Genomic DNA, 12798 nt, shown 5'->3' on the forward strand with positions numbered 1-12798 from the left:
TGTTTACAAAAATTTTTCGTTTATTATAAAATTTATTTTTACAAAATTAAATAAAATATATTTATAGTTTTCAAATTTGTGTTTTCATTCATTGAACATTTTTTTTTTTATATAAAACCTATAAAATAAACCATTCATTTTGACCATTTGGTTTATTTCGAAGACATTCTGCATTCTTTCGACTGAAAACAAATTATATTTGACTATAAATTAATGTAATTAATTTACATATTAAAATTATATAGAGTAAAAATAGAAATATAGAATTTTTATTAAAAGAGAATTTTTTTATAAAGAAATTTTTTTTTTTTAATAAAAAGAGAGAAAATGAAATTAATTAAAAAAGAAACGGATACCTAAAGAAAAATGACATTGATTTTATGCTACATTTGGAAAATTCAAATTGATTTTTATTATGTCGTTTGTGGCTCATAATGAAACCATCGTCAAAAAAACAGTCTTTTCCACCTGGTCCACCTATATATGATTCTGGTGAAAGTCCATCATGAGTAGCTCCAAATCTATAATTTTCATACAATAATAATAATAATAATAATAATAATAATAATAATAATAATAATAATACAATAAATAATATAAGAAAAAAATTAGGCATCATCAGAAAAATAGACTAAGAAGAAACATAATACTTATTATATACATACAAATGAGCTAATTCATGAACTGTTGAAATAATTGAACTGTAAAGTTTTTTATGCGTAACAACACTTGTAGCCATAATTCTTTTTCTTAAAATACTTTCCCAACATGCTGTTCCAACATATGATTTTCCTGCAATAATTAAGAAAATTTAAGAATAAAAAAATTAATATAATAAATAAAAATTAAAAAAAAAATTTGTATAACAAATAAAAAATAAGTATAATAAATAAAAAAAAAAGTATAAATAATTAAAAGCAAAATTTAGTTTAATCAAACTTATTTTTAATTTTAATTATTAAACAAAAAATCATTTTCTTTATCCACCTTTTATTTTATTATTGTCATTATTTTTAATCGTATATCCAGTCATTAACATTGCAGCGTCATAATGTTTTTTAAATTTAATTTCCTTCTGCTTAAATAAAAACTGTGTAAAATCATGTAAACTATTTTCCTCAATGAATTTTTTATCTATAAATGGTAAATTTTCCTTGAAACACAAAAAAAAGGAAATTAATATATTTGCAAAAAAAATTGATATTCCATACATTGAATTATTTTTTTTCAATAAAAAATATTTTCTAAAATTAAATACCTCAGCTAAAATAATTCCACCAATATTTAATCGAACTTTTGGTTTTTCCAATTTTCTAAAAAGTAAATCAACTGCATTCCAGTAAGATAATACATAGTAAACTGCTTTTTCGACATTATATTCAAAATAACTGAAAAATATTATAAAAATTAATAATTTCAGAAAATTATTGTTTTCCTTTAATGATTTATAAAAAAAATAATAATCCTCACGAAAATAGTTTCTTGTCTAAAATAATCATAATCTCTGGATAAACTACATCTGGAAAACCTAATTTTGACTTTTTCATGCCATTCATCAAATTTTCACTTTTTACATTAACAAAATTATTTTTCACATTCTTAATTTTAGTAATATTTTTATCTAAACAGAAAGTATAATTAATTATTAAATTATTCAGAAAAAAGTGATTTTAATATGGCTCACCTACTAAAGATTTATAAAAATTTAATTTATAAATAATATGACTATTAGGATTTGTAAAATTAATTGGTTCATTTTTAGAAGTTAAAAAATCCTCTTGATCCTTAAAAATATTTGATAATGGTTGTAATACCTTATCCGAATCGATAATACCTTGCTAAAAAAAAACAAAAATTAGAAATGAAAAATATTAACTTTTTATGATTTTTATTTATTATTTTAAATTTTATTTTTACTTACAAATATTTCATTTCCTTTTTTATTTTTAATACGTATAATTGATGATAATGTTTTTATGTCATGGTAAAAATTTACATTTATTTGATTCATTATCTGTATACAAACAATAAATATATTTTCTATGAAATAAAATTTTATAAAGAAAATTATTAAAATTCTAGACGTACATTTTTTTCCAAAACATATTGCATTTTATCACTATTACTTGAATCATTTGTAAGTCTCCAAATTTTTGTCTTACTGTTAAAATATAATCCTTCAACAAAATTTAAATGAATATTTGCATTTTCATTAGTATTAAATTTCACATGAATTTCCAAATTGTCCAATGTATTGTTGTTAAATTTGTGATTCAGTGGAATAATTTTATATTCAAATACTAAAATATAAAGAAAAGTATTGTTAATTATTTTTTTAATTTTCTTTTTATAATTATTATAAATATAATATATATATAATAATTATTAATAAATAATAATAATAATAATAATAAAATTAAATAAAGATTAATTAATTATTTATTTTTAATTTTAATTATTACCTTTTTTAGAAGTTTTATTAAATTTTGTTAAAATTTTGTCAGTCACGTTCTCATTTTTCTGAAAGTAAATTATTTTTCATCACATTTCTTAGAAATTGTTTTATAATATTGTAATTTTTAGTTAAAATTAAGAATTTTTATTATTGTGGAATTATAAAATAATTAACGATGGGAAAATTAAAACTTACCACAATCATTTGAGCAGAGAATGCAACAAATGAGTTAAGTAGAAGAAAGAAATAATTCATTTTGAAAATTTGAATTTTTTAAAACAGTATTTGCTCACTATAACGTGCACTATTTAATTTTCACATTTTACACTTGAATTTTCATTTTTTGACATTTTATTGTCTAGAAATCAAATTGTATAATAAACTTTCATTTTTTAATAACATTATTCATAAATAATATTTATGTTTTTTCAATCAAAATTTAAAATTTCGTTCCTTTAAAAATTGGAAATTCACTATTAAGTTGAAATAAACTCTAATGATTAAAAAAACGCTTGAATCTTTCTATATATGTATATATATTTAACTGAAAATTACAATCACTGCTATGGAATTATCTATTCTCTGATATAATATTATCAAAAGAACAAAAAGTAATCTTAAATATAGCAAAAGAATACTTTTACAATTACAATACGAACTAATTTACTTTCTAGAATAATAAACTGTACTAAAATTTATTGCACTCATAAATAAAATAATAAAAAATACAATAAAAAATAAAAATCTATAACAATTGAATTAGACATATTTGGCCTTGAATGAAAAAAAATATTTGACACACAAAGATAAGTTTTCACTCTCTTTATCGTATATTGCTCTACTGTATAAATATTTGAAGATTAACAATGACTTATACAAATGCTAATATCCATATTTTTTTATGAATGGATACAAAGAGAAACAAAATTTACAAAGTGTGTTAAGATTAACACAATTTTACTTCTGACAATGACATACAAATTAATGTCCTAGTTTATGAAAAACAATGTTATTAATAATTAATTAATAATGGCAAAAAGTTTTTTAAATAAATATCAGTGAATCATATTTTAATAATTTTCATTTTGATGTTAAATATTCAAAAATTAGAAAATAAACAAAAAAAAATCATGATTTATATTTCGATTAATTTTGATTTTAATGTTAAATCAAAAAAAAAATTAGAAAATATAAATTTCTTTTGTTCCGCAATATGAATCATATAAAATAAGAGAAGAGGTCAAAATATTAAAATGACTCTTCGAACTCCATATGTTAAACGAACCGAAAATACTCAAGAATAATGGCAATAATTTTCCTCACATCCGCCATATAAAAAAGATTGTCACATTTTATGTTTTACTCAATACATAATGCAATATAGAATGACAATTCAAAGATCCGCCCATATAAGGGTGACTAACATTTTCAAGACCTCATGTGTTTATTGGTCGATGAATAAGGGTCGTGGAGGCAAAAAAAAGAGTGTGGTAGTAATTAATTATATAAGAAATGGCGATCGAGAATAGAGTATAATGTAAGATCCATTCAATGTCATCCACCTAGGAATAAATGGGGTGCGTGAAAAACTCAATGCGGGGTGATTCGAGTGGCGCTAATCCAAGTTTCCACGGCACCCCCTCTTCCCATCCCTAGAAGTATATATATATATATATATATAACGAAGGGTTGTTCGATGGAAAAGCAACGAGAGAAACAGCGGCAAGAAGGGAAGAGCAATAGCCTTTACGACTCGGCCATAGTATCGAACGATCTTTTCAGCCATTAAGATAGTCTAGAAACGATTCGGTAACCTTTGCCTCTGTGAAAGCGATACGCTATCGACTTTGGGGCCAACGGGCCGTCACGGCATTTCGTCAAGAATGCCCTTTTACTTCTGACGCCCTTTATCCTTTGCCATTTCTTCTCGTCACTTCCGAACTGAATATGTACTTACATATAGTCACTATTAAAATACCTGAGAAAAGTATTAAATTCTCCTGTTCTTTTGAAAAATAGGTAAAAAGGTAACAAATATAAATTTGTAATTTCATTTTTAGATTCATCCCTTCACTTTTAGAATTTCACTTTAACTTCCACTTCTACACTTTTCAGTGTATTTTGTGAAAGAATATGCAATGAAATCGTCTGCCTAAGAAAAATTGAATTTTTTTGAAATTTTTTTATGTTTATATAAGCCTTTTTGGTGGTAATGGGGTTCTTCCTCTACTCGGATCTGGGTGTCAATTTTTTTCTACACTTTTGGGTGTATTTTGTGCAAGAATATGCAATAAAATAGTCTGCCTAAGAAAAATTGAATTTTTTTGGGACCTTTTTTATGGTTATGGTAGAGTTTTTGGTGGTAATAGGGGTCTTCCTCTACTCGGATCTGGTTGTCAATTTTTTTCTACACTTTTGGGTGTATTTTGTGCAAGAATATGCAATAAAATAATCTGCCTAAGAAAGATTGAATTTTTTTGGGACCTTTTTTATGGTTATGGTAGAGTTTTTGGTGGTAATAGGGGTCTTCCTCTACTCGGATCTGGTTGTCAATTTTTTTCTACACTTTTGGGTGTATTTTGTGCAAGAATATGCAATAAAATAATCTGCCTAAGAAAGATTGAATTTTTTTGGGAACTTTTTTATGGTTATGGTAGAGTTTTTGGTGGTAATAGGGGTCTTCCTCTACTCCGATCTGGGTGTCAATTTTTTTCTACACTTTTGGGTGTATTTTGTGCAAGAATATGCAAAAAAAATCGCCTGCCTAAGAAAAATTTAATTTTTTTGGGAACTTTTTTATGGTTATGGTTGCCTTTTTGGTGGTAATATGTGTCTTCCTCTACTCAGATCTAAGTCTCAATTTTTTTCTACACTTTTGGGTGTATTTTGTTCAAGAATATGCAATAAAATAATCTGCCTAAGAAAAATTGAATTTTTTTGAAAACTTTTTTATGGTTATTGAAGCCTTTTTGGTAGAAATGGGGTTCTTCCTCTACTCGGATCTGGGTGTCAATTTTTTTCTATACACTTTTGGTTGTATTTTGTTCAAGAATATGCAATGAAATCGTCTGCCTATGAAAAATTGAATTTTTTGGTTACTTTTTGCTTCCTCGTGGAGGAAGCTTTGTAGTCCTTTCGTTTCTAAAAATTTTCAAAGTGTTTAAAGTTTAAAGTTTTTTAATCGAAAAAATTTTTAAATAGAAAAATTTAAGGTTATATATAATAAAATCATATTTCTTACGTTAAGACGAATCGATCGATATATATTATAAAGTATACATTTGAGGTAAATTTAAGGAATTAATGAAAGTTAAAAATTCAAAAATTCTCATTTTGTCAATAAAATTTTGCTTTCTCCACGAGGAAGCAAATTGTTCCTGTATAATGAACATTTGAATTTTCAACTTGTTTTTCAGTTATTTTCTAGTTATTTTCCAGTTAGTATGATTTGAAAAAAGTATTTTTTACTTCAAAAAATAGTATTAAATTTTATTATAAATCCTATACTATTATAAAAAGGTCATACCAAATTGTTGTTTCTTTACGCTTTTTAGTAAAACTAATAAAATCAATTAGTCGAATGTAGTATCAATAGAAAATTTCATATAAAACATCATTATACTTCTGTTTATATAAAATACAAAATAATTTTAATAATTAAATAATAATAATCAGCGCGCTAAAGCGCGCGATGGTATAGTTTATTAAAATTATAATGCTTCGTTTGATTCTTGTTACACGTGCGTTTTTGGAGTCGGTGATTACGAATCTGAAATCAGATTTCAAAAAATTTTTTAAATTCAAAATGGCGGATCGAATATGGCGGACATATTTTTAAAAATTCAATGGATTTTCTTGAATCTTTTTATTTGGGGTTTTTTTTTGGAGTCGCTGATTATACGTATCTGAAAAAAAAATTATAAAAATAATCTATTGATCGCACATTTTTAATTATATATAGTATTGAATGGAGAAAAGTATAAATAATATAAATTATTCACCAATATCTATGTAAAATGAAAATAGTACTATTAAAGAATTTCGTTATTCTAAAATGAGAATTTATTTAGTGTGAGAGGTTTTAGTTAAGCAACAAAATACAATTCCCCTGGTCCATTTTGTGCGTTCTGTGTGGTTATACAAAGAGCAGACTAGATAATATTGTGAACAGATATATAGTAACAGTGCCCGCAGTACCGTGGTTGGGTCTGCGTCGTTGCCTTAATTAAGTTACACGCCGGTCGCATTGTTCCGCGACCATAAATGTCACTGAGAAAGAAGATATTCATTAGTTTCGATACTGTAAATGTCGAGTATCTGCTTTACTATATACTATTTATTATTTATTCCCATTTAATTTTCCTTCTTTTCTATATAGTAAAAAGTTCATGAAAAAAAAATTTTTGTATTAATTTGTTAAATTACAAATAAATATCAAATTAAGTTCAATAATTATAAATAAAAATTACAAGGAATATATTAAATGCGATATGTGCAGAGGATGACATTTGTATTTTTTCAAGTGTATATACACTACTTTTAAAAGTGTATAATTTCACAGTGCATAACAGCCATGAAGCACGTGTGCAAAGGAGAAAAAAAAACGAAAACAAAAAAACTTTTAAATGAATCTCGCGTACGTTTCGTAGAAAATGAAAATAATACGCACGGGATGTAAAATTTACTGTTCGCTCACATTTTTCATACATATCTAAGTAATGAGTCTGGCTCTACCTCCGGCTAATTATTTAATACCTATTTATTTTTTTGCTACCTTTCACGTCGCAAACATTAATTACGCATACATGTAAGCGAATGTCCAGCCACTTGATTTATCGCAAGTATTTTTAAATGCTTTTATGTTCAATGTGAATTAAACGCTTCACATATTGTTCTTTCCCCCTTCTCACTTTTTTTTTCCTTTCTCTCAGTCTTTCAAAAAAAAAAAAAAAAAAAATGTTTTTCAAAAATATTTCTGAATAATTTTCTATTTTTATTATTTGAAAATATTTACAATGAAACGGAAAATGTTTTGATAAAGATTAAAAAAAAAAAGAAATTTACGATCAATCGAGAAATACGCCTACTATTTTTTTATTTTTCCTACCTATACTCATAACGATTCTGAAGCGGGCCGTCTCTGTTATTCAAAAAGGTGTCAACAGCAATCGCTTTTACGACATACTTATTAATTGTTACTGCGCTTTTACGACGACATAAAAGTGCAGCTATATGACTGTTTGAGTACGCGAGACGCTCAAGGGGAATCCCCAATGGATTATTGCTTTTCCTATACATATAGTAGTTCTGGAATTTGACACGGTAGCGCTTACGATGAAAAGGAAAAAGAGATTCATATAGAAGTGTCGCGTCGTTACTTGTCAAATACTATGGCTCAATAAAAAAAAAGAAGAGGAATAGTAGTGACGTAAATCAATTTTGAAAAAAATATTTTATGAAAATATAAAAACAATTTATTTTTATTGATTTATTTTTCATAGATGCAAGTTGTGTTGCCTACTGTTTGGAGACTTTTAAAATACAAATTATACTAAAATATTATTATTACACGAAAAAAAAAACAGTTTTACTAGAATAGTGAAAGATTTAACTACAATTAAAAATTTTGTTGATTAAAATAAAATTTTTTTTTTACATAACCACACTTTTTTTTGGCCTGAACATTTTTTTTTTTTACTTGAATTTTAGTCATTTAAAATTAATAGCTATTTTATAATTAGAATCGTTTGTTTCTAAAAAATTTTTTTGATTTTAATAAAAATTTCCTAAGAATAATTAATTCCACGTTTAATTTTTCGTCAATGAAACGCTAATGAATGATCGCATAAAGAAAATCGCCATTAAAACAATTTTAAGCGTACCACAGAGGGGTTTGTCAGATATAAAAAAAAAAAAGAAAAAAGTGTTTGCGATTTCGAGGGGCATTACGCGGCTGCATGAAATGACGTTGTAATGAATTAAGGGAAATCAGAAATTGCTTTAAATAGCGCCGTAAAAATAAAGTTCGTTTAAAAAGAAGGGTGGCTATGAGTTTCCTTTTTGGGGTTGGCGGATGAAACTCTCTCTCTCTCTCTCTCTCTCTCTCTCTCTCTCTCTCTCTCTCTCTCTCTCTCTCTCTCTCTCTCTCTCTCTTTCTTCTGTGAGTGCTAAGACGCAGGAATGTGTAGCGCGCGGAAATTGCCAAGAAAAGCGCGTATTAAAATCGCTGGATTTAGTGTTGAGATAAGCTCACAGCGTTTGCTATGGGGCTCACTGCCAAAAGGAGTCGGAGAAGAAAAAGGCAAGGGATGAGGAGGAGAGAGAGAGAGGGGGGAAAGAAAAACTCTCTTTTACTTGCGCGCCCCCACATTATCCGTCGCCTCTCTTTTAAGGCCGTTATCCAAAGCCAAGAGCCTTACGATCCCCTTAAACTCTCAAAAACCCCCGGGGGCAGCGATTCAATCCCAAACGCCCACATCATTTAAGTCGCTATTCACGCTTCCGTTTGCCTATTTTTTTTTTTTGCTTTATTTTTTGCATACACGTCAAGTCCCCTCTCTGTACACAAAAAAAAAAATGAATTACGTCACCGCGAAATGTTGAAACTTTTCTCAAAACTTTATTCCTCTTCGGGAGTTATTTGCAATTATTTTTCTTTTTTCTTCGCCGCCACCGCTGTTTCAAGAGTCTATGTTTTTAGGATTGTTAGTATTTCTCGAACTAGAAATTGATCTAATTTTTAGGTTATTATATATATTTGTACTTGTTAGTATTTTGTCCTTGAAGATCAAAAACAGGTTAAAACGAACATAACCTCTAAAAAAAATCAAGGTCAATTGTCAAAAACATAGGTTAGAGACGAATATAACCTCAAAATTGAAGCCACAATTTTTCTGAAGATCTCAAATTGAGCAAACAGATGAACTTTTTTTATTCTTCTCGATGATTTTATATTCTGTAATATTCACCCTAAGTTTGAATTTGATTCACAGTAAACTATATCATAGTAATAGTAGTTGTATGTATTATTACTATTTTTATTATTATTATCATGATAGTACAAATATTTGCATTCAGTAAAAATTTCCCGTTTTCTTTTTCTGAGAATGGTATATAGAAAAAAATATTTATATGTGACGTCGGGGGAAAAAGATTCATCCCTCAGCTAAATGGAGTGGCTAAGCCGCGCGGAGTAGAAAACCAACGAAAGGGACATGAGACGCAATATTAATAACTCAAATTCAACTCAATTTCCCGAGAAGAAAGTTTGCGCAGCATCCGACGGTGCGTTGCAAACGTCGGTTTATTAACCTTCTTTTTTATGATCGCGATTATAGTGTAACCCTCAGTCTTGTCTGGGACGTTGGAAAAATCCTTTTTTTCTAAATCAAATATTTTTTTTTTTTTTTTTTTTTTTTTTTTCTAAAGAATTAGAAAATTCTCTTATTAGAGAGTGTATGAGAACTTAATTTTGCTGCAGTTAATAAAGGATAATTTCATCTAGTTACATATTGAAATAAAATTTTGCGATAAGATTTTTTGTAAATAAAACAAATATGTGAAAGGTTTTTCTGTGATAATAAAGAATTTACGCAGGAGCCACTATATATATACAGAAGAGGAAAAAGATTAATATTTAGACATTTTAGATAGTCGCATGTATTCTCTATAGGATGGGAAAAAGTATGTATATATATATATATAGTTCTCATGTAAAATGTAAAATGCAATACGAATACTTCTCGGAAGTTGGCATTATCTATTGTTACTCCTCGGAAAGCTTGTGGAATGAGAGAGAGAGAGAGAGCGCCTCATGGACCCCAGGGTTCATAAGATTTAGAGAGCAAGTATAAACATTGAAGAGATTACAGGGAGAGTCGTTTTAAGTTTTAACGAGACCCCCGTCGGCGGCATTATCAAATAATTGAGAGGTGTAATTCACCGCTATCTCTTCTTCTTCATCCTTTCCAATTCTCCCAGACTCTACCTTTTTTTTCTTCTTTACTAATCAAAATTGCTTCCCAATTAGTATATATATTATTTACATTGTCCTAGATTTTTATAATTTTAGAACAGAAAAAAGATTTGCAAAAAAATAATTTGGAAAAAAATTCCTGAGGTTCAATAATATAAAAATAATTAATAAAATTAAGAATTAAGATGTTGAATGTTATCCCCTAAAATAATAATTTAGTACATTATACCTTTTGGATCCCCAAAAATGGTTTGTGGATTAAGACACACGTTAAAAAAAAAAAAAAAGAGAGAGAGAGAGAATGGGATGTAAAAAAAGCTGTCTCCCTCTCTCTTTTTTTTGCAGCCATGACGAATGACTTTGCCGCAACTTTGAACTTTGAATTCGAATCTTCATAACTCCTGGAAAGGAGGAGCCATTGAGGCACACATTTCAAATGAGAAACGAGCACAAGGTATAAGGCATTTTGTGGCCAAATCCCACAATTTAAGTCGATTTTCATAGTAGAGAGACACATTTATTCCCGCTTACCTGCTGTTTCTATTACGTTTACAAGTTATGTTGTATGGCCAAATAAAATAATATTATCTGATTGGTTCATTTTCTACAATAATAAACAGATGGCTCTCTCTCTTTCTGTCTCTTTTTCTGTCTCTCAAGGTTCACCTGCCTTGATACATTTGTAAGCCTGAAATTAATGTATATACCTTCCTTTTTTTTTAGCCGATGGAAATTCTTTGAATTACCAGAAGCTCCTAATGGATCGGGTTTAATGACTAATGTGCGTTTTTTTTTTCTTAATGGATTATGGAATTTATTTATGACTTTATTTTCAGTTTATCTTTATAAGTCTACTATACAAATATAAATGGGATAAATAAACTAGACTCATTTAGAAAAAAAAAATAACTCAAATTTTATTAATTGGTATTTTTATTAAAAATTAAAATAGCTTCGATAAATTAGAAATGACTTTAAAAAAATTCTTATCACTTTTAAAATTCTGTTTAATGCGAATTATGCTGAATTAGAATTCGCTTAGAATTCTTTTAAATAAAAATTTGAGTAAAAAGAAATACTGTCAAATAAAAATTCTGTCAAATCGTTGTATTAAAAAATTTTTTGTTCATGGTAATAATAAAAAAAAAAAGAATTTAAACTGAATGATTTAAAAGAAAATTAATTTTTTTTCTACAAATATGTCGCGCGCTCCTTTTTTTCCACAAAATTCAATTTGTGACCCGATTGTAAATCGTGATATTGTATAGTTGATATTGAAATATGAGAAATTGAGAAATTGAAATAACGTCCAATTTGTAAAACTGACCGGAAATGTTTATAAATACAAAAATTTGAGTTATTTGTCTTGAATAATTTCAATTTGCAGATGTAAAAAAAACTTCTCGCAATATACAAAAGGGATCCTAATGATTTAATTTTAAAACCGGATTTTATTATGTATATATATACAGGTTTATAAATGTTGCTCATTGCCACTTGAAAATTCGAGCTCGTAAAATTATCCTCCATGACAGGTGGGGAGAATGGAGTTGGGGCGAGCTCGATTACCAATATATGTACATCCATAGGAGAAAAAGATGATCGTTAAGATCCTTGTCTCTAGTTTATTTTTTGTCCCCTTGATCTTCGGTTGGTTGTTTGGGCGTTGATAAATATCTCTTAGAATGGTGTGCCCGCCAAAACACCTATTGGACCCAAACTACGTTGTCAGCTTTTTTTCGAGGTTTTTTTGGACATCCCGAGACAAAATTTCGAGCCTACTTTGAACCTTACTTTCAGCCTACAATTCTCTGCTCTCTGAGAAGCTCATAAAATTTTTTTATAAAGGGTCCTAGAATACAGAAATGGACCTAAAGAGCCTACAATCAGCCTAAACTGTGTCGCTTTCGTCCATTTTCTCCTATTTTAGGTTGATTCTAGTAAGTTTAGGGTTAAATTTGCAGTATCAAAAAGGTCGAAAGGAGGGTCGTCAGTAAAAATATTGTAGGGTTGTTTAGGAAGTTTTTAGTCTCATTAGGGTCATTATGAGATGACCTTCGGAGAAATTTTTTCCCTTGCTTGATTTACGACCCTATTGTAAATTAATGCTGGTGACATTTGTTAGTAAAAATATAATATTAATAAATATTAATGCTATAAAATAGTTAATATTATATTTGAGATCCTTAAATGTTTCTGATTCTTATGGTATGTTGTTCGACTTAAAAGTATGGAAAATAAAATAATTATATTTATTTTCCATACTTTCAAGTAAAACATACAGTTGGAATCAGAGAAATTCAACGGTCTCAAATATAATATTAACTATTTTATAGCATTAATATTTATTAATATTATATTTTTACTA

General features: G+C 27.6%; 1 protein-coding gene across 1 annotated transcript; it reads right to left on the minus strand.

The window, feature by feature from the left end:
- Nucleotides 1-77: 77 nt before the first annotated feature.
- On the minus strand, nt 78-1826 carry LOC127280925 (venom metalloproteinase 3-like). The gene is made up of 7 exons (XM_051304335.1): nt 1685-1826; nt 1471-1621; nt 1259-1388; nt 988-1153; nt 666-792; nt 357-521; nt 78-182 (listed from the first exon to the last, which is right to left on the minus strand). Exons 2-7 carry the CDS (start codon nt 1554-1556, stop codon nt 119-121), a joined length of 738 nt encoding a protein of 245 aa, XP_051160292.1. The 5' UTR covers nt 1557-1621; nt 1685-1826; the 3' UTR covers nt 78-118.
- Nucleotides 1827-12798: the final 10972 nt, after the last annotated feature.

Source organism: Leptopilina boulardi, unplaced genomic scaffold (assembly GCF_019393585.1).
Source record: "Leptopilina boulardi isolate dan_hultmark-lab unplaced genomic scaffold, ZJU_Lbou_2.1 LbouV2_258, whole genome shotgun sequence".
NCBI classification, from domain to species: Eukaryota; Metazoa; Arthropoda; class Insecta; order Hymenoptera; family Figitidae; genus Leptopilina; species Leptopilina boulardi.

What these genes read in the sequence shown, in the direction of transcription:
- LOC127280925 (XM_051304335.1), bottom strand. Translation starts at nt 1,556, where the DNA reads ATGAATGGCATGAAAAAGTCAAAATTAGGTTTTCCAGATGTAGTTTAT. An exon ending in GTGGAATTATTTTAGCTGAG is followed by an intron (nt 1,154 to 1,258) that starts GTATTTAATTTT and finishes TTGTGTTTCAAG; the next exon opens with GAAAATTTACCATTTATAGA. An exon ending in GTTCATGAATTAGCTCATTT is followed by an intron (nt 522 to 665) that starts GTATGTATATAA and finishes TGAAAATTATAG; the next exon opens with ATTTGGAGCTACTCATGATG.